At 38.6% G+C, this 23,078-nt stretch overlaps 1 protein-coding gene across 5 annotated transcripts in view; it reads left to right on the top strand.

Annotated features, from left to right (window-relative positions):
* Positions 1-3,932: 3,932 nt before the first annotated feature.
* Positions 3,933-23,078, top strand: part of frmd4bb (FERM domain containing 4Bb) — a 41,360-nt gene continuing 22,214 nt past the window's right edge. For 2 of the 5 annotated variants that reach the window (XM_027159206.2, XM_047807532.1), the window contains exons 1-9: positions 14,992-15,116; positions 16,742-16,807; positions 17,325-17,419; positions 17,926-18,018; positions 18,407-18,491; positions 21,998-22,054; positions 22,146-22,168; positions 22,387-22,470; positions 23,019-23,078. The exon at positions 23,019-23,078 is cut by the window's right edge and continues 6 nt beyond it. In XM_027159206.2, the coding sequence (XP_027015007.2) occupies positions 15,087-15,116; positions 16,742-16,807; positions 17,325-17,419; positions 17,926-18,018; positions 18,407-18,491; positions 21,998-22,054; positions 22,146-22,168; positions 22,387-22,470; positions 23,019-23,078 (593 nt within the window). In that variant the 5' untranslated portion in view covers positions 14,992-15,086. Of the gene's footprint in view, positions 4,070-8,483; positions 8,728-14,991; positions 15,117-16,741; positions 16,808-17,324; positions 17,420-17,925; positions 18,019-18,406; positions 18,492-21,997; positions 22,055-22,145; positions 22,169-22,386; positions 22,471-22,509; positions 22,554-23,018 lie in introns of those variants that run through there. The other 3 variants (XM_027159207.2, XM_047807531.1, XM_047807533.1) reach the window with 3 other exon arrangements.

Below are 23,078 nucleotides of genomic sequence, written 5' to 3' on the forward strand. Positions count from 1 at the left end.
CCTATTTAAAGTCTATTTATTGTCTGTCTAGAGTCTATTTAGAGTTTGTGTAGAGTCTGTCTAGAGTCTGTCTAGAGTGTATGTAGAATGTATTTAGAGTCTATTTAATCTCTATCTAGAATCTATTTAAAGTCTATTTATTGTCTGTCTCGAGTCTATCTAGAGTCTGTATAGAGTCTGTCTCGAGTCTATCTAAAGTCCACCTGTAGTCTATTTAGAATTTATCTGGAGTCTATCTGGGTGTCTATCTCAGTAATACTGGGAGGAGTAATGGAAGAATACACTCTGGAAGTGATGGATGTCAGTCTATCACAGAGCAACACACACACACACACACACACACACACACACACACACACACACACACACACACACACACACACACACACACAGTTTTTACAGTTATACTGACATGTTCGAATAATAAAACCTGGGAGAAATCCACAGACCCAGGAGTAACGACAGGGCATCAGCAAAACTACGGGACACTTTGTTATACAGACACTTTGTTGAGAAGAATCTGATACCTTGAAGACACAGAACATGTTGAATAAATATAAAAAAATCTAAAGTTATTTTGTTTTAAGTGTTTTGAAATTTCCATTAAACTCATACAGAAATAAATAAAAAACAGAAAAGCTTTTTACAACAGCCTAAAGCCTAAAGTCTGAAGTCACACACACACACACACACACACACACACACACACACACACACACACACACGCACACACACACACATACACACACACACACGCACATGCAAAGTATATGTACACAGGACAACTGTCACTTTAACAGAACAGTTAATGATTCATAGAAGTTCTGTCAACGCTTTTCACAGAGTACACCTAACTATTCATGTCATTAAGTATTCATTTTATTAAGTTCTATAGTGAGATTAATTATTTTATTAGTGAGATTAATTATTTTATTAGTGAGATTAATTATTTTATTAGTGAGATTAATTATTTTATTAGTGAGATTAATTATTTTATTAGTGAGATTAATTAATAATGTACAAAAAGACTCTGTGGAAAAATGCCAACAGTCTCAGAAACAGAAAGATAGACTTTTGTTTAATTAGGGGACTTTTAAAAATTCACCCTGCTACTTTTTACTAAGAGTCTTCGGAGATAGATAGATAGATAGATAGATAGATAGATAGATAGATAGATAGATAGATAGATAGATAGATAGATAGATAGATAGATAGATAGATAGATAGATAGATCTGGTAATCCTACATTTTTGTCAATCATTATCAGTTCTGAAATCGTATAAAAGTGTTTCAACTGATTAAGAATGTTTTTCTTTTATTAGTACTAATTGTACTAATTCAATAGAATTGAAGTGTATGTAGCTTTAAAAACATGCTCCCATGCTGTGTGTGTGTGTGTGTGTGTGTGTGTGTGTGTGTGTGTGTGTGTGTGTGTGTGTGTGTGTGTGTGTGTGTGTGTGTGTGCTCCACAATGTCCTCATGGTGTCAGTATAACTCAGTGAACTCAGCATCACTCTGATCAGCAGCATTTCTTTAACATTCTGGAAAAAAATTTCTGCTTTTGGAAATTCCCAATTCCCAATTCCCAATGTCACTCATGTCTGGTATCATGTTAATAACAGGATTAATAAAGCTATTAATTGTAGCTTTAAACAGATAAAAATATGTTACAGAAAGATAGTAATGGTGTGATGATGGAGTTACTGTTACCAGTTGGAATTATTTGTGTATAACATTTCTTTTTTAAATGTTTTATACTGTATGTATGTCATTGACTTTGTCAGGAATGGCGAGTGCCTCCACAGAGCAAAATCACTCCGATACGCAGGGATAGCGACAAGCGGGGGGGTTTAATCGGCATCTATTGGGTACAGGCATAGAGAATAACACAGAATAGCTAAAAGAAACTAAACCGAGGGACAAAATCAGGCAACAACGATAAAGAGAACTCGGAAAACATGTACACGAGACGACGGATATAAATAGGGAGAATAATCAGTGGGACATGAGGAACAGGTATAAGGAGGTCTGAAGGGAATGAGGACCAGGCAAGAAACACACATGAGACACAATATAACCGAAAGCCTGTTACATTCCTAGGGAAGTCGCAGGAACAACATTATATTGTGATTTGATTGGGATAAATGACTGACAGAACAGGAAGTAAAATGTAAGACTATGCTTTTAATGGTTTACATACACTTAAAGACTCAGGACATAACAAACAAGGGAGCTAGACTCACAAAGGTAAGAGAACATGGGCAGGGGCAAAGAAATGAACATAAAAAAGTGCTACTCTATGCTCTATTTTAATTAACTAACCTAACTGACAAGAGAAATCCCACTAGCTGACTACGCTAGGCTAAACTAACCAAAACAACAGTGGATTGCACCTGCCCTCTTACATAGGGTATCTAGACAATCAAACACCTGCGATCTTACTGTACCTGTCCTCAAACCAAGTGTGCTAGGGTAAACAGGAGGTGGCTAACAAGGGCAACAGCAACAAACAAACAAGGACATGAAACATCCAACAAATGCTAACAGAGGATAGCAAGGCTAAGGGAGGCTAGCGAGGCTAAGGGAGGCTAGTGAGGCTAAGAGAGGATTGTAAGGCTAACAGAGGTTAACAAGGGTAATAAAGTATGGCAAAACCCCTGTTGACAAACACCCCCTGGTGTTCCCATAAGGAATCGTCAAACATCCTGACAATCTGGGGAACCCTTAAAGTAAATAGGTCATGTTTCTGACATTGACGGTTAAATTTTTGTTACAAGTGATATTATGATGAGAAAGCAGAAGGAGAGGAAGGAATGAGAAGGAGGGAATTCCCCTGTGAGAACTCTGCAGGATCCAGGAAGATTACAGATTATACCAGCTAATGTATTGCTTAACTGTATATACACTAGGTCTGCACTTCCTGATGGAAATCCCAAGCATGCAAAGAGACGAAAGAAAGAAAGAAAGAAAGAAAGAAAGAAAGAAAGAAAGAAAGAAAGAAAGAAAGAAAGAAAGAAATTCTACTATCATTCAAACACACACTGTCCCACTTAAAGACATTCCCACCTGTTCTATTTAAGACACACACACACACACACACACACACGCACGCACACGCACGCACGCACGCACGCACACACACACACACACACACACACACACACACACACACACACACACACACACACACACACACCTGTCCTTCTCATTTCCTATTCACAGAAACACCCTTATATCCCACTTAAAGACACACCTACCAGTCTGCAGACAGACTCTCCTCTCTTTCTCTTTGTCTCTTGCACCTCCCCCTCCCTCCCTCCCTCCCTCCCTCTCTCCCTCCTTCCCTCCTTCCCTCTCTCCCACTCTCTCCTTCCCTCTCTCCCACTCTCTCTCCTTTTATTCTCAGTGATACGTGTAATTAAAGTCTCCAGTCCCCAGTCCCATCAGTGTCTCCCTCCCTCCCTCCACCCCCTTGCTTTCTCGTTCTCTCTCTTCCCCTCTTATTCATCATATGCTATCAATGAAAAAGTGTCCAAACACACTCTTTGCCTCTCACTCTCTCCTCCTTCTCCTCCGTTTTCCTTCCTTCCCTTTCTGTCTTATAATCTCTCATCCTTTTCGTTTTTTGTCCTATTACTAACATTATGCCACTAAGAAGCAATACATGCAATAATCTCTCTCTCTCTCTCTCTCTCTCTCTCTCTCTCTCTCTCTCTCTCTCTCTCTCTTTGTCTCTCCTTATCTCTGTCCATCCCCTTCCCCCTCTTTCCATCCCTTCTTCATCAGCAATGTGCTACCAGTGAGTAATTATAGTGTACAGACTGAGAGCCCTCTCTCTCTCTCTCTCTCGTTCTCTCTCTCTTTGTCATCAGGGAGGAGAAGGAGGCTGTAGGCGGGGTGTGATCTCTCTCTCTCTCTCTCTCTCTCTCTCTCTCTCTCTCTCTCTCTCTCTCTCTCTCTCTCTCACACACTCTCTCTCTCTCTTCCGCCTCTCTCCGGTGATGGAGGGATGCAGGCTTCCTCCTCTGTGAAGAAGCTGCAGGAATAAACGGAAACGCCCAGAAGCAAGGTAAAAAAAAAAATCTCGTTATTTATCTGAAGTTCTTTAATAATTTAATTCACATAAAATGAAGATAATAATCTCATTGGTCCGGGGTGTGACCGCCTTTTGTCTGTAGTCTGAGGCTTTGAGCTGTACAGGTGGAGATGGAGACTGATTAGCTTCATCAACCCACAATGTTAGATATTATTTTTTTTTTATATCTGATATTTGTAAAAATACCATCATTTACATATTTTCCTTTATTATTAATAATTATATTATATTGTAGCTGTGAAGCTAACACTCTTAATGTACATTAATAAAGCTTATTATTAACCTGAATCAATTAGATTAATATTTTATTAAACTGCGGTTGTTTTTAGGCATAGTATAAATTAATACAATAAAATTTAGAGTTTCTAAATGATGACAGACACTTAGCAGTTTAAACAGATATGCAAATGAAGGTGTACAATAAGTGAAGCATGTGTGTACAAATATATTATTTGTGTTATTACACAAAGCAGTCAAATATATATTAATGATGTAAACAGATCAGTGTCTGTGTAAACTATTTTTATATATTGCAGTATATCAGACAATTAATATAGTGTATTTGTTTTTAAAAATAAATGTTCAATTAAATGACACGGTGTAAATATACATGTATATTAAACGTAATATAAATATGTAAATGAGACGTAATTAAAAAATAAGGAGGTACATTTAAATTGGTGAAAGAATAAATCAATAATGTCAATATTTTATCATACTGGAAAAGCAAAAAAAAAAAAAAAAAAATATATATATATATATATATATATATATATATATATATATATATATATATATATATATATATATATATTTAATGTTACTTTTTATAGATCATTTTATTTTGGACTTGTGTCTCCTTATTTATTTATTTATTTATTTATTTATTTATTTATTTATTTATTTATAATTAAAATACTTTCATATGATTCTAAAATGTAGACAATGCATGAGGTGCATGAAAAGGCAATGTCAATTATTTAGTAAATATTAAATTAGGTAATAAACTAATTCTATGCAAGTAATAATTCATTTATTAATGATTAATTAAATTATTAATAAAATATTAATAAACATTAATTAATGGATTATTGTATAACGTTTAGACTACATTTTATATAATGTATTAACACCTTAATTAAGTACTTAATATTATGTACAGTGCAAAAAAATATTAAGTACAGTGCAAAAAAATGGAGTTGAAAATTTCTGCCAACATTTTTTATTATTTTTATTTTTCCTTAATTAATGATTTCTCAACTGCACTCTTATATTTTCTAATTCAGAATTTGAACTGAGAATAAAAGGTTGTATATAAATATTTGAAAGCAGAAAGGTCTTTAAGACACAGTGAAAACACAACTATGAAAGAATAAAAGTGTGACGCAAGTAATAAAAATAAAATGTAAAGTAATTGTTAATTGCCGTGTGATGTAAACACACAGAGCTGTAGTCTGTGAAGTCACAGCATTTTGATTATGCAAATGTGTTGTTTTTTTTTTTTTCAAACACACTCGTGTGTTTGAAAACCAGAAGGCTCTTTGTGGTTAACATGTCAGCGATTAATCCACAGTGTTCAACAGTGGTGTATTTATCCGTAATAAATGCTTTCACTGTTTCATCTCTGTGAATGAATGGATTCTTCTGATATCAGAATTGTTGGAATTGAATTGAATTGAATTAAATTGAATATGAATTGTTTGAACTATTTAGAGGTGGGTTATAGCGAGAACTTGACTTCTGGCCTGGATGTAACAGAGAAAGCGTAAAATTTCTGCTGAAAGCATGAGGTTTAAAATTTAAAAAATGAAGCATTTGCATATCAGGATAATGAATGTTTAATATTTAATATCATGTTTAATATTAATATACATGTAAACTATTACATGTTATCAAAAGAAAGAGTAGAATTTTACTGAGTATTGAAATACTCTATTTGACACACTGCCCTTTATTCTCAGGAATTGCCCCACTTTGCTTATAATGCTACAACTTCCTGTTTTTGATTCCCTGTTGCTATGGTAATAAGACTTACCTGTTGCTTGCTACCCCTGATTGCTACCCTCTATTTTCTCACCCAACTTTTTTGTTACAAGTGTTTAAAAATACTGAGGAAAGCCTAACAAATAAAGCTAAGCTAATCTAGCGTGTGATAGCTAGTCTAGTAATCATGGAGAGTGAAAGTCCAGTGTGTGAAAACAGGCCTATAGAACGAATGCTACTCCAAAACAGTTAGTGAAAACCAGTATAGAGAGTGAATGCTAGCCTGAAAGCTAGCATAGATAGAGAATGCTTATATAAAGATTAACAGCTATTCTAATGTTTGATAGCTAGTGTAGTGTGTGAAAGCTAGCACAGAGAGCAAATGCTAGTCTGAAAGCTAGCATTGACAAAGAAAGCTAATAAAGAGATTGAAAGCTAGTCCAATGCGTGAAGGCTAGTCTAGAGTGTAAAAGCTAGCATAGAGAGTGAAGTTTAGTCTAAAAGCTAGCATAGATAGAGAAAGCTAATATAGATAGTGAAAGCTAGACTATTGTGTAAAGGCTAGTCTAGTGTGTGAAAGCTAGCATAGAGAGCGAATGCTAGTCTGAAAGCCAGCATAGACATAAAAAGCTAATACAGAGATTGAAAGCTAGTGCAATGTGTTACAGCTTGTCTAGTGTGTGAAAGCTGGCATAGAGAGTGAAAGTTAGCATAAAGTGTGACTGGAAACTAGCATAGACATAGAAAGCTAGATATTACAATGTTAGAAAGCTAGTCTAATGTGTTAAGGCTAGTTGAAAGCTATTATAGAGAGTGAATGCTAGTGTAATGTGTGAAGGCTAGTCTAGTGCGTGAAAGCTAACATAGATAGTGAAAGCCTGTCTATCTGACTAAAATTTAGCCTAGTAAGTGAAAGCTAGCCTAGTGAGACCTAGCTTAGCACACAGACGCTAATCCTGAGAGCTAACATACACCGAGGTCAGGCTTCAGTGTCACACAGCTTTTGTAATATAACAGGCAAAATGTCGCAAACAGAACAACATCAATCAAGTGTGCTCATTTAAATACCAGGCCACACCCACCAGCAGAGTTCAGAGATGTTTGATTTGTGAATTCAGCTGGTGTTTGTGGAGCATTTTATTAAGCTTCTCTTATTTTTTCATAAATTAGCTTATTGTGTAATAAATAATTCGGACACTTCATCGGGTCTGTTGTGTTTGTGTGTTTTCTGATATAATAATAAAGAAAGCAGCCTGTGTACTTTCATGCTTGTTCCTCTGGGAGCTTTTCTGCTGGGAGGAAAACGAGGTCAGTGGCCCAGGAAGGAGATTTGCATCTCTGATTTGGTTACCAGGTGTGTAGTAGACGCTCACACTTTGGGAACGCAGAATTTGTTTTCTCACAAATTGCATTGCTGAAGTCTGGAAATCCAAAGCTTGGTGTGCGTGTGTGTGTGTGTGTGTGTGTGTGTGTGTGTGTATGTGTGTGTGTGGAGGGTAGTGGCATACTGTGGGTGCTTTAATAAAGCGCTGCTCAGAAATCTATATAAATATCTTGGGTGAATTCTCTAACAGCCTTTAATAATGTGTTTAGTGTGTCAGACGATATGATGCAAAGCCTCTAACAATATAATCGTGATTAAAGTAAATGAATACATTCTGCTTACGACATCAACAAGCGTGATCTGTTGATACGCTTGTTTCTGAGCTTGATGTACAGTAATGAGGATAAGAGCTGCTTCTGTCCATTAGCATGTTCGGTTTTACGTCTCATAATTACTCAGGGATGTGGTAGCTTTGGTTAAGGTGTTGGGCTACTGATCGGAAGGTCATGGGTTCGAACCCCAGGTCCACCAAGCTGCTACTGCTGGGCCACTGAGCAAGGCCCTTAACCCTCAGTTGTAAGTCACTCTGGATAAGGGTGTCTGCTAAATGTAAAAGTACTCTACTATGTTTAGAGCTGTCCCGTGAGCCTACTGGTGGCTTGTAGACGAGTTTTTAATCAAGCATTTCTGACATGATCAGGACTTTTTCTTCTTTAATGGAACAAAACTGTCCATTAGTGAGATAATAAGATAATCACAGATCTTTCCTCAGAACCAAATAATTCATTTACAAGGCCTGCAACAAAATCTGTCAAGTCTTCACTTTGAGCTTGACCACAAGGAACAATAATAATAATAATAATAATAATAATAATAATAATAATAATAATGTGGTTGTGCTATTTATGACCTGCTGTACCATGTGGGTCATTTTGACCTGACAAGAATATAAAAGATTCATGTTTTAGGGTTTGACGTCATTTCCGTTCTCTATTTGCAATATTTCTGGAAGCTCTGTCTGTTTGATGTCCTGTGTGTTCTGCGTAAGTGTGTGTGTGTGTGTGTGTGTGTGTGTGGAGGGACGCAGATGGCTCAATGATTTCAAACATGAAAGACACACACAAATATCAGTTTCTCTGTTGAATCTCTACCAGTGTCTCTACCGGTTTTGAAGGCGTGAGCTGAACAGATAATCATCGCTCGCTGATAAACAAGAATAAAGAGCTGCGTTCATGCTGTTATTTATCAAGGAAAAACCCACTGCCTGATATCTGACCAGTCAGGAGATAAGAGCTGGAATATTTTTTCCTCGTCCACTCCGGCGGTTAGTATACAGATTGCACCTGATTGTGATATTTTGCATTGGCTCTAAAATATGAAGAAATTTGTCATTTATGTAACAGTAATAAAGATTGTTGAATGAATGCTAGAAAGACGGCTTGAGCTTTGCACCGCATGGCATTTCTTTGTTCTGTGAGCTACATATCTGACCACCTGCTCCTGGGAATTTTTTTGTTAGCTCTCAAAGGGATCCAAACTCAGCGCAGTTCCTCTCCGGGCCAGCAGATGTCGCAGTCGCTAGAGTTTGAGTGTAACCTCTGTTTTTCCCCCAGATAAAGGTTTGGAATATTTAGGAGCACATGTTTATTTATAGACATATAGATATTGAAGTATTTGCTTAGCACATGTACATTACAGCACAGCACAATTCTTTCTTCATATATCCCAGCTTTGGAGGTTGGAGGATCAATAATGATTCAGTGCCCCTGGTGCAGTGAGGGTTAAGGGCCTTGCTCAAGGGCCCAACAGAGGCAGCTTGGCAGTGCTGGAGCTTGAATCCCAAACCTCTGATCAACAACCTACTGTAGATCCTTGAGCCACTTGAGATACCACTGCCCAATGTCAGGTGGCATGAAGAACACTGATTATCTTGTTACCGTGGCACCTGGAAAAGGGGTGGGATATATTTGACACCAAAGGAACAATCAGATCTTAAAGTTAATGAGATGGAAGCTTTGACTTCGGACGGTTTTCTCATTTCCTTTTTGAATGATCGCTTTGGACCTTTAGATCTCAGATGTACCGGTGTTATTACAATGACCTGTCTTGTATTCTTTTGGATTGTGATCTCACTCTAGCATTAGAGCCTGGATCCTCTCTCCTCTTTCTTCTGTCCATGGCTGACATGTTCTGAGTCAGACGTGACACCGATTCTCACCTCATTGCTAATAGAAACCTAGCACTGACGGGCTGAGAGCAGACGAGATGACGACACAGAGACGAGTGCACTGGCCGAGACAGTATCAGGTGTTAGTCAATAAAAGAGAACAGTTTAATGTGCAGCACATCGTGCTTTAGTAGATACATTACAGTTACACTCCATCTGCACGAGCTGTGCATTAGAACATGTGTGCTGTATGTGGTTAATCATGTTCTCTCTCTCTCTCTCTCTCTCTCTCTCTCTCTCTCTCTCTCTCTCTCTCTCTCTCTCTCTCTCTCTCTCTCTGTGTGTGTGTCCTGGGGTTGTTTAATAAGCCCTAGTGCTGTTGAATGCTTAATCCTGATTGGTCAGAAGGTCTTGTTGTACTTTCTCTAACTGTATCTTCAGTACTTCAAGCTGTTTCATAAAAACCTTAATCACATTTATATTACTGCTCTTACTATAATGGTATTGTTTCTATAGTAACAGCTCCTTCACAGGGACTTCCTGTACGGTGGGCATTCAAACTAATCTAAGGACAGATTATTGACATGTTGGAATTTAACTAAGAAAAGCATGTAATCGTGAGAAGATGAGAGGAGATGTTTATCTAATGTAAAAGGAAGGAGTCTCCAGTGCCAGTGTTTAGTTTGTTTCCGTCACGGGAATGTCGTCAGGACAAAAATGATATAAATACATAATTCTGGTTTCCCAGTCACATATTCATTCAATACTCATTCAATATGACAATATTCATTCATTCATTCATTCATTCATTCATTTTCTACCACTTATCCAAACTACCTCGGGTCACAGGGAACCTGTGCCAATCTCACGCGTCATCGGGCATCGAGGCAGGATACACCCTGGACGGAGTGCCAACCCATCGCAGGGCACACACACACTCTCTCATTCACTCTAACACACTACAGACAATTTTCCAGAGATGCCAATCAACCTACCGTGCATGTCTTTGGACCGGGGGAGGAAACCGGAGTACCCGGAGGAAACCCCCGAGGCACGGGGAGAACATGCACACTCCACACACACGAGGTGGAAACAGGAATCGAACCCCCAACCCTGGAGGTGTGAGGCGAACGTGCCAACCACTAAGCCACCGTGCCCCCCACATGACTTTATTTATTTATTTATTTATTTATTTATTTATTTATTTATTTATTTATTTATTTTTACTTCAAGGTTGGGCTTGAGGAAATAGAAATCGAGGCTGGTGAGAGGAAGAACTATTAAATAACCAACTTCCAGTCTGTAACAGTATCTCGGCTTCATCACAACCACTCCACTGTTGATCATTTTTCTCTAACCGCACATCCCCAAGTGTTTTATTTCTTTCCGATATTACATATCTTAAATGGTTTATCAGAGCCGCAGTGAGGCGTCTGCATCCACACAGGACACTAAGAGTGTTTCATCTGTTCAGCAGCGGTGTGTCATCAGTTTTCACAATGACCTCTTTAGTGTTTTCTGTGTTGTTTTATAACTATAACTTAGAACTGCAGTCAGAATTTATGTTGCATGCATTTTGATCATAAGATGCTGGCTATATGTTTTGTGTGTGTGTGTGTGTGTGTGTGTGTGTGTGTGTGTGTGTGTGTGTGTGTGTGTGTGTGTGTGTGTGTGTGTGTGTGTGTGTGTGTGTGTGTGTAGGGAAATGGAATTTATTGGCTGGATCCTGTATTATTATCGACCCATTTTTTTTTATTATTGAGAAAGGGAACCAGAGACAGATCTTAACACTCTTGCACTCTGGTAGAAGTTTATAATCTCACCATTTACCACAGTCAAGCAGGTCAGCGCAATTATTCTTATTATTATTATTATTATTATTATTATTATTATTATTATTATTATTATTATTATTATTATTATTATTAATAATAATTTTATTAGCATTATTATTAGCATTATTATTAGCATTCATTCTTACACTGGATGAAGTGATTCCGTAATTATACATTGTTCAAATATTCAATTCAAGTTTATTTGTAAAGCGCTTTTTACAATGGGCTTCGTCTCAAAGCAGCTTTACAGAACATAAACATAGAACATAGAAGTTAAACATAAGGAGAAAAAGAATTAATATAGTAAAAAATTAAGATATATAAATTAAGATATATAAATAGTCATAATCATATTTTTACACACGGTGTTGATTGAACGTTTGGGAAACCTTTAGAAATTCCTATATTATCGCATAATTATGACCAAAAACATCATCAGATTTTCCTCAAAGTAAACAAAGTGAATGCAACTGCTTCGGGTCCTTCCACAATTTTTCTTTTGGATCGAGATCAGGACTTTGACTTGATGATTCCAAACCATTATCTTTGTTCCACTTTAATCATTCTTTGGTAGACAGACTTGCTGCTTGTGCTTGTCGTCTTGGTGCATGACCCATTTTTTCCTTGAGATTCAGTTGATGGACAGATGGACAGATGTCCTGATATGATCCAATCCAGATGCGGTGATACAGGCTCAAAGCATGATACTACCACCATTATGTTTCACAGAAGCTATAAGGTTCTTATGCTGGAATTCAGTATTTTCCTTTCTTCAAAAATAATGCTTTTTATTTTAAAATAAAAGGTTTTTGTCAGGGATCAGCGCAGACTTATGGTCATGTGCGTTTGTGTTTGTTTGTGTCACGTGATTGCCCCGTCCACGTCTGCTCCTCCCGGTGATCACACCTGTTCCCCATTGTGTGTGATTGTCCCTGTCTGTATATATGTGAGCCGCGTTGCCTTAGGCAGCGCGGCATCATTAATAATAACGTTAGTTCCCTGTGTAGTGTGGTTTATGTTTGTCTTCCTCATGTATTAAACCCCTTTCATTTGAAGCTATCCTGCATACGGGTCTGTTCCAATCCACCTCCGTCCGGGGCCTGACAGTTTTATTTTGGTCTCATTCCTCTACAAATTATTTTTCCAATAGTCCTCTGGCTTGTCCACATGATCTTTAGCAAACTTCATGGGCAGCGATGTTCATTTCAGAGAGACGTGGCTTGCACACTTGGTTGTTCAGCGTTCAAACTGATGGTAGACTCCCCGAACGTAAACGGTAGCCAAAGTAAGTGACGCCAAAGTTTAGTTGCTTAGAGCTTACACTAGGTTCCTTTATGACCCAACAGACTAGGCTTTTTGGTGCTACTTGGTTTCAATGAAAATGAAACAGCGTTCTGATTGGCTATAGTAAAATTGAGACTCTGTGGAGTCGCCTGCAGGTCCTCAATCTTATTGAGGCAGAGGTTCATGTGTTTATTGATGTAATGATAACTGCACCTCAGTGCAATTTGTGGTTAATTACATCTGAGGTGACTGATCAATAGAAATAAATCAGCTTCTATAGTCTTCTGTGTTCAGCTTTTTATCTCCTCAGCCTCAGTTAAAAATAGCTGGAATGGAGATTGGAAGTTTTTGCTAAACTAAGGTTTGCTAATCTATGTCTCTCTCCTTCTGTCTGTCTGTCTGTCTGTCTGTCTGTCTGTCTCTTCATCTTTGATTTAAATACAAACCCTTTTGACAGCTGATTCAATTTTTTTAGATGTGATTCTTTCACTTTAATACAAGCCAGATATTAATCCATAGTGAGTGTGAAGGTTATAGCTCGTGGATGGGGCGGGGCCATGCAGAAAGAGACCACGCCCCCCATTCACAAGCTATAATCTTCGCACTCACCCGATTTTGAACCAGTGCACCACGTCGCCCTTTCATTTGAATCTCTCAAGGAAGATTGACCTTTACATCCATTAGTCTCTTATCTAGAATCTTATCTATTATCCCGAGACAGATTCTCATACATTATTCATGGGTCTGTCTAACAGAGATCACAGAAACTGGGCACATTTACTTAAAGAGCCGTGTTTCAGATCGCTATATAATGTCACAGAGAGCACAATCTCACTCGCTTGTCACACTTCAAAGTCACGTCTGTGAAAAATAGATATTATGGGCTGCATGGATTATATAAAGGTTTTGTGGACACATGACAGTTACACCCACATGTGCTGGGTAAACTTCCCATTCCAGATTTTTAACCTTTTCTGCTTTATACTATCTCCAGACATTGGAGCGTGACAGACTGTGTGGATTTGTGTTCATTCAGCCACGAAAGCTTTCATTAGTGAGATCAGACTCTGATGTCGATGAGACTGACACTGCGCTATCCCATAATGCAACAGGACTGACAGGGCAAAGCTTTCAGAATCGAAAATGGCGGAAGGCAAACGCGTCGTCTCTTTTTAAGAGTCATTTATTTTTCAGGTTTTAGAAAAAAAAAAACTTTAACTTTGCAGTAAATCTGACTTCGTTGGTCACATGACAATGCCGACAAGCCGGCGTGTTCATGCTACGCACCTTGGTATCGATCAGTATGTTCAGTATCATGTGCTCAGCAATACTTTAGTCACAGCTTCAGTCTGTTTCAGGTGTTAATCATTAAGTAAGGAATAAAACCATGTCTAGTATTACCATGAAGCACCGCTGTGTGTGTAGGGCTTTATTTCCTACAAACAAGAGCTACACCTGATTCCTCCTCTTTAATCAGCTGATAAGATGTGGCTTCGGCTCGGTTGGAATGAAACCCTGGACCCTCACCGGCCCGTTTAGGATAAACTGAACAGCTCTGAAATAAACCAGGATAATGTGTGGGAACTTATGTGTTCAGCTGTGATAGTGAGATTTAGTGATTCATATGGATCTGAAATCAAACTGAATCTTTTCTACACAGTCTTCTGTAGAACACATTCATTCAGATGCTAGCTCACACACACACACACACACACACACACACACACACACACACACACACACACACACACACACACACATCTAACAGCGCTAACAGTGAACGACGCTCATACGCTTTTATCCGATGTTTAAAATGCTTTTAAAGATGCAGCAGCAGCTTTTTAAAGCTCAGTGTGGACACGTGGAGGGTTCACGGAGGACTTTGTGGTGCAGCATGGCCTGTTTTTGGAATCATGAAATGGCAGTGTGTGTGTGTGTGTGTGTGTGTGTGTGTGTGTGTGTGTGTGTGTGTGTGTGTGTGCGTTTGAATGTAGACTGTGGCTCCACAAACCTCAGACCTTTCTTCCAAAATTCTTCCCACTCTCTTTCTCTCTCTCTCTCACACACACACACACACACACACACACACACACACACACACACACACACACACACACACACACACACACACACACACACAAACACACATCACGCCTCTCTGGAGCGACTATGTTGCTATGTGAAGGTTAAACCTTGCTTCTGTTTTACACTACATATGAAACTAAGTGTCTGTTTTGGCTCAAGCACGTCGTCATTCTGAAGGCTTTTCCATTCCGTATTTATATAAAAATCATGGCGTGGACCTTAGCGAAGGACGTGGAGACTCTTTTTCTCCGTAGCGGCCGTTTCTTTCTTGACATTTTGCTCTGGTTGCTGGGAAAATGCTACATCCGGACGATGATGTCTTACCTGCGCCAGGTGTATCAGGTACAGCTGGAGTTTTATTAAGACCTTTAAAAAAAAAGCTATTATAATATTTTGGAGCACAAGAAAGAGAGAGAAAGGGACAGATAACATGTTAATAGGGGTTATGAAAAAAAAAAAAAAACAAGTTTATCACAGGATTAGTCTTTAATTCTGAGCTATAGCTATCAAGCTAGCATCGGTAACAAGGTCATAAAAAGTCATAGACACCAGTTTAGCAGCTTTTGTGGTTTCTGACACTGTATGACACACCGGGTAAAAATGGACAAAGTGATGTCACAGACTTTGAAAAAAAAAAAAAAAAACACCATCTTGAGTTAAAACACTTTCTACCACAAAATATACATATAAGTGACGTCCGTACAATAAAACAAATCCTGAATGAATCCTCAAAATAAGTGAATCTGAATTCTTTAATCCTATTGGTCAAAAGATCGGTGATCGATTAAAATGTCTCGTTTTATTGCTTTTCTGAGAGAAATTGTTTAACATTTATAAATGGAGCCTCCAGTGTCGGTGCTACGTAACTGTCAAGGCTCTGTGATTTTATCTCTGAGTACTGCGTACTAAATGAGCAGAGCGACTAGCTTTCCAGATCAGTCTTCTTGCAGCTAAAATGAACCATTCTGGAGCAAAATTTGGTGTCACTTCTGTTGGTAGTCGCTGCATCGACTTGATCCATATTTGCATAAAGTTCGATTTTTCTCACCCAGACACGCCCACATCAAGTCGCAGGAAGTAACTGAACTGTCTCTGTATGTATGAACGTAGCTTTAGAGGTAAATCTGTAACGGTTGTTGATTGGAAGATCAGGGTTCAAGTCCCAGCACTGACAAGCTGCCACTGTTGGGCCCTTGAGCAAGGTCCTTAACTCTCTCTGCTCTGGTGGCACTGTATCATGACTGACCCTGTGCTCTGACCCCAACCTCCAAAGTTGTGATATGTGAAGAAATCATTTCACTGTACTGTAATGTAATGTGGGGGACACGGTGGCTTAGTGGTTAGCACGTATGCCTCACACCTCCAGGGTTGGGGGTTCGATTCCCGCCTCCGCCTTGTGTGTGTGGAGTTTGCATGTTCTCCCCGTGCCTCGGGGGTTTCCTCCGGTTTCCTCCCCCGGTCCAAAGACATGCATGGTAGTTTGATTGGCATCTCTGGAAAATTGTCTGTAGTGTGTGTGTGTGTGTGTGTGTGTGTGAGTGAATGAGAGTGTGTGTGTGTCCTGCGATGGGTTAATCCGAGAAGTTCGGATAAGCGGTAGAAAGTGAATGAATGAATGAATGTAATGTAATTTAATGTCATTTAAATATATTATTACTATTAGTATATTAGTATATTAATATATTAATCTTTGTAAGAGAATGTGAAGGAACCAAGTGTTTACAGAAGTGAGAAAGGGAACCGACGTTGACATTCTCATGACATTTTATATATAAAATCTTCACTAACAGCATAGTGCTTCGATCAAATCCAGATGTAGAATGTAAATCGAAATAAACCTTATAACTTATGAATATGAATATGGCAGGTGTAACGTTCGTAGTGTTCATAGATCGTCTACGGTAGTAATAGATCATAGTGATATTAGATGTTCATCTTATTCCAAGCTTTCTTTTCCCCCCTCACAGATGACAGAGGGACGTATGTGCCAGGTTCAGCTTCTGGACAACAGAAAACTGGAGCTGCTGGTTCAGGTGAGATCCAATGGACCAAGTCGTAAATCTGTTGCTCGATGGGATCTGTATGTTACCTGAAGCACAGGTTAACATGTCTGATTGATCTTTGGTGATGAGGAACTTTCTAAACAAACTGATCAAATATGGTGGTAATAAATAAATAAATAAATAAATAAATAAATAAATAAATAAAGCAGCTGCTGAATCTCTTCAGAGATCTGAAGCTTCTTCTCTGAATCTTGAAGGATGGTGTCATGAGCAGAATCCCAGAACATAAACAGACACACTTTGACCAATCAGGTCTCATTTACATAAACAGATTTTGGGCCGCTTTGAAATTAGAAATTTTAAAACGTCCTGTCCTTCATTTCCTGTCTTGGAATTTTTCCTCCTACTTTACACCAGAAAATTTCCATCAGGATTTAGGAAAATCAGCAAAACAGTTAATACTTCATATATTATGAATAGTACCATGAATAGAAATGAAATGAAAACAATGCCGTGACTTAAAGGAGTCCTTTTTATTTATCCGTAGCCGAAGCTGTTGTCCCGTGAGCTTCTGGATTTAGTCTCGTCTCACTTCAACCTGAAAGAGAAAGAGTACTTCGGCTTCACGTTCGTTGACGACACGTAAGCAACCACAGAATGATACAAAATCACGGTGTGATATGAAAACAAAAACATTATTACTATTATTATTATTGATATTATTATTATTATTATTATTGTTATTATTGTTATTATTATTATTATTGTTGTTGTTGTGATTATTATTATTCTTATTATTATTGTTGTTATTATTATGGTTATTATTATTATTATTATTATTATTATTATTATTATTATTATTATTATTATTATATGGAGTAATGGAAATAGAAAAGAAATCATAGAGCTATGTCATGATAAAGCTAGCTCGCTAACATTCATCATTCTATATAATACACCCACATGCTATTGAATTTAAAAGCCATTTTTAGAAAGTGTGCGAAATTCAAAGTGTTGCATATTAAGTTGTTCAAACTTCTCATCGTCCTTCTCTGCAATGTTGAGCAAAATCTTGCTGACATCATGTGATGTGAACGTTACGATCCACACATTGGTCAGATTTCCCACACAGTCCTTTCCTTTCCTAGTGGTCAGTGTAGATGGCTGCAGTTGGACCGCCGAGTATTGGAACATGACTTTTCCAAGAAGACTGGACCCATCGCTCTCAACTTCCTGGTTCGGTCTGTACTACTACTTTTACTAATGTAATAAAAAAAAAAGTAATTAAAATTAACATTTCCATGCAGAGAGCAACACATGCTCTGTTTCTGTGTAGACTATACATAAATAAATAAATAAATAAATAAATAAATAAATAAATAAATCAATCCTCTATTAAGAAAATGAAGAATAAGGAGAGTAGCGTCTGATGTCTGAGGACATATTAATGGTTCTCTGTAGCACACGAAACCTCATGGCTGATGAATGAACTGACATTTGGAAAATTTCTCTGCACTTTAAAAGTCCACTCCTTGCTGCTGTTCGTGAAAGTGCTGACCTCAGCGCGTTTCACCTCAGCGACTTATTGGTTTTTAATGAAATGTGAACGTGCCATTTTCTGCCTCACAGGTTTTACATTGAGACCATCTCTCTGCTGAAAGAGCACACGACAGTGGAGCTTTTCTTCCTCAACGCTAAAACCGGTATCTATAATGTACGTTTCCAGCGTCTCACATCGCTCTCCCACTCCGTCCCGTCCCAAACATCTGCAGCTCATCAATAATTCACAAACAAGATATTTAGCAAGCATGCTTTCGGTTTTATCTGTTTCATATCAGCTACAGAAACGTATACTGGTTTTATTTGGAGATGTTTATACTGAAATCTGGATTGGCAGAATCTCACAGTCTGCCTGAGGGGCAGGGGTGAAATTAAGGCGACTTTATTTCACTCGATGGAGCGAAGAAGAAAAAAAAAAAAACAGAAGCACTAGGAGGGTCTTTCTACTATTATCAAGGACATGTTTTCTCATCCTTCTAGTACACATTATCTCATACTGTATGCTTAGATGTAGGAGAACCTATAGGGCACATAATCACATTAGCGGAAGCCTATAGGGCACTTCATCTCCTTTTCTCATGTGTAGGTGTGCCTACAGGGCATGTAATCACATTAGCTGGAGCCTATAGGGCACTTCATCTCCTTTTCTCATGTGTAGGTGCGCCTATAGGGCATGTAATCACATTAGCCGGAGCCTATAGGGTACTTTGTCTCCTTTTCTCATGTGTAGGTGCGCCTATAGGGCATGTAATCACATTAGCTGGAGCCTATAGGGCACTTCATCTCCTTTTCTCATGTGTAGGTGCGCCTATAGGGCATGTAATCACATTAGCTGGAGCCTATAGGGCACTTCATCTCCTTTTCTCATGTGTAGGTGCGCCTATAGGGCATGTAATCACATTAGCTGGAGCCTATAAGACACCACCTTGTTTTTATCACATGTAGGACAGCTTATGGTGCATGTAATTACATTAGCCAGGACCTATAGGGCACCTCATTTCATTTTCTCAGATGTCAAAGTGCCTATAGGGCATGTAATCACATTAGCTGGAGCCTATAAGACACCACCTTGTTTTTATCAAATGTAGGACAGCTTATGGTGCATGTAATTACATTAGCCAGGACCTATAGGGCACCTCATTTAATTTTCTCAGATGTCAAGGTGCCTATTGGGCATGTAATCACATTATTCAGCACCTAATGTGCACTCGGTCTTGTTCAGCATACAAACGAGACTGCACATGCTCTTGGACACACCCTAAACCTTATTATGTCTCACTGACTCTCAATCGACGTATTAATATCGAGGATGCCGGTTTCTCAGACCACAAGCCTTTTGTATTTAAAGCCATTTTATCTAGTAATGTGCGTACCATTATTCTCACCATATTAATTCTTTGACAGCTAAGAATTCTATTTACGGGTATCAGAGAAATGCTGTTACAACATCAATTTCCGATGCTGCCGAGTTCTCAGTGCCTGATGAATTCATTTCACTTTTTAACGCTTCATGCTCAACCATTTCCACTCGCTCTCTTAGACAGGCGGCTCGAAATGCTAAGCGAAAATGGAAGAAAGTTCAGCTCACCGTTTGATATTTTTAAAAGTAAAAATGTTGAATTTACAGAAAGCAGCAAAAGAAAAAAAAGCTAGAGTAAAATATTTCTCTGACATTATCAGAGTAGTAAACACTGTCAGTGTCAATCATTAACCCCGATATCCCATGTAAGGTACCTTCAAAGAATATTTGTAAAGAGTTTCTAAAGTGTTTTAATGATAAAACCATTCGCTCCACCTTCTCTCCCTCTCAGCCTGTCACTATCTGACTATCCACTTACAACATTATCTCGAAATCAATCTCAACCGGGATCTTTTTCCGATCCTAATGCAGATGAAGCCTAAAACCTTCCCCTCATGATGTTGTTCCATCTGATCTCGTCATAGCTGCTTTTCATACGATAGGTCCCAGTATTGCTGTAATTATAAATACCTCTTTAAAGATGCCCTGCCACATGTATTTCATTACTTTTGTGGTATTGTCTAACGTTTACCATGGACTGTAACATTTTTTGTGGAAAAAATGCCTTGGTTACCTTGTTTCAAGCCATTCTAGTGTGGTATAGAAAGCCTGCAGGAAGACTCAGCTCGATTTGCGCCGGTTCTCATTAATATTCAAAGAGCTATGCTGCTTGGCTCCGATTGGCTAACCGCTAAGATATGAGCTATGCTGCTTGGCTCCGATTGGCTAACCGCTAGGATATGAGAGCATGACTATTCGTTCACCCAGCGCAATAAGTAGCCTAGGCTAGAGGAACTTTGTATACAATCACCTGGAATTGCAGCAGAATGGCTTCTTCAGGTCTATTGACGTTCAGCCATCCTTGCTATATAGGAAACTCACTGAGCTACACGAATTCTGTGGGCGCGGTCTCAAGTGGGAGAGCTCATGAATAGTAATGAGCTCCATCATTTCTACGTCACACTGAGCAGCTTTTCTAATTGACCTGATTTTTCCGCTTATTTGTTTTCAGTGGCTAGAACTGACGGGGGAGGTAGCAGTTCATTTTCACATTCCCGACACAACACAAACACATATGGACCTGACACATATAAAAAAAATACAAGTAAAAACAGTTTTGTGTGGAAGGGCACCTTTAAGCCACCAGCATTGGTCCTGAATGCCTTAAGCATGCGGTTGTCCAGCCACTGCTCAAAACACCTAATCTCGAGGTAAACGCCCTCATTAACTATCGTCCCATTGTTCAGTCACAATTGCTTTATATAGCAATGCAATTGTAGCAAATTTACTTGCACACTTTCAGTCAGGTTCTAAAAGTCACCATTGTACTGAAACCGCTCTATTAAAGTCGAATGAATTATATTTTAACTGCTGTAGACTCTGGTGTCAATGCAATACAATTAATACAATAGATCATAATATCCTTCTCTCATATACTCAGATACAGAGTTCGCATCAAATACACTGCTCTTGATTGGTTTCGTTCTTATTCTAAATCCAAGAATTGTTTGGTGGCTATAGGTTTATACAGTTTTCTTCCTCCTCTGCCTCTGTCATGTGTGGTGTCCCTCAGGGGTCTATTCTGGTACCACTACTTTTCAACTTATACACGCTCCCACTTGGAAATATTATAAAGAAACATAATATTTCCATGCCGATGACTCTCTGCTTTACCTCCCTTTAAAATCTGGAGCCTTACTACAGCCACTCTTGGACTGTCTTGATGATATCAAAGGCTGTTCTAAAGAACACTAAAGAGCACTGTATCTTTAAAAAGCTATCTAAAAGGCACTTCTTTATGTTTCCTCAAATATACAAGGATCCCTAGAGGGCACTTCATCCCATTTTCACACATGCAGGGAATGTTACAGGGCACTGCATCGCATTTTCTCCACTTGCTGGGATGCATTTCATAATTTTTTCATATTCATTTCCCCCACCCTAGTGTTTTCTAGCACTGGGTCACCCTAGAGGGCACTTTCACAGTTTTTAAATGCTCCAATGTCTGAAAAAATTCTAAAATAAATGTTATGTCACAAAGTTTTGTATACCTGCTAATAATAATAATAATAATAATAATAATAATAATAATAATAATAATAATAATAATAATAATAATAACATGGCGTTTTAACCCACAGGGTGACATTGAGGTGGAGAGTGAACTAGTTTTTAAATTGGCTGCTCACGCTCTGCAGGTACGAAAAACACACACACACTCTTTAATTTTCTCTTCCTGATTTTTTTTGTATTCATCACTGAATAAAAATAATTCTTTCAATTTCACAGGAAGCTAAAGGAGATTATACAAGGTAAGAAAAAAAATCTGGCACTGAGTTGTGTTGCGTGTGTATGTGTGTGTGTGTGCTATCTTGTGTGTGTGTGTATGTGTGTATGTGTGTGTGTGTGTGTGTGTGTGGTGCCCTGTGATGAGCTGCCTTTTGTTTGTTTTCCCACGATATCTTTCAGAACTGGTGGAATTGATGTTTTGGTTACTTTGGATTCATTTCTTCTTGTTGCGTGATTTCAGTGACGAGGCCACCAGAGAGGATTTAAAGAAACTCCCAACTTTACCAACGAAAGTGCTGAAGGAACATCCGTCTCTGGCGTACTGGTACTGAGAGAACATCACAGCCCAGCACCCTTCAGTGAAAACACACACAAACCCATGTTCACTATCTCTGTTCACTACACAGGGTACAAAATGATGCCATTGTAGACCAGCATGGACCTGATATTCTATTTCTACTGCGATTAAAGTATTGGCACCCATGCTGTCACTGATCTCTTGTAATATCGACTGCTGCGTATATGTAATTTGAGTTTGTACCTAGTGTTCTTTGTAAAGTAAGATGAGAGTGTTTGCACACAAAGTATTATCTTTAAGCAGCATGATGTACTGGTTTGCATTGTAGCTGGTTTAAATATGGCCTTAAAGTAGATCTATGGCCTCTCTGTCTCGGTGGAAATGAATAAAGGACATGCTGTCAAGTGTGTGTGTGTGTGTGTGTGTGTGTGTGTGTGTGTGTGTGTGTGTGTGTGTGTGTGTGTGTGTGTGTGTGTGTGTGTGTGTGTGTGTGAGGGGGGCGTTTTCACATTCCTATGCAGCCTGAGCATATCCATTTATTTGTAATCACTCACCATGTCTGTGTCTCTGTGCAGTGAGGAGAAAGTGATTGAGCAGTATAAGCTGCTGAAGGGTGTTTCCAGAGGAAAGGCCAT

This window comes from Tachysurus fulvidraco, chromosome 23, assembly GCF_022655615.1.
Source record: "Tachysurus fulvidraco isolate hzauxx_2018 chromosome 23, HZAU_PFXX_2.0, whole genome shotgun sequence".
NCBI classification, from domain to species: Eukaryota; Metazoa; Chordata; class Actinopteri; order Siluriformes; family Bagridae; genus Tachysurus; species Tachysurus fulvidraco.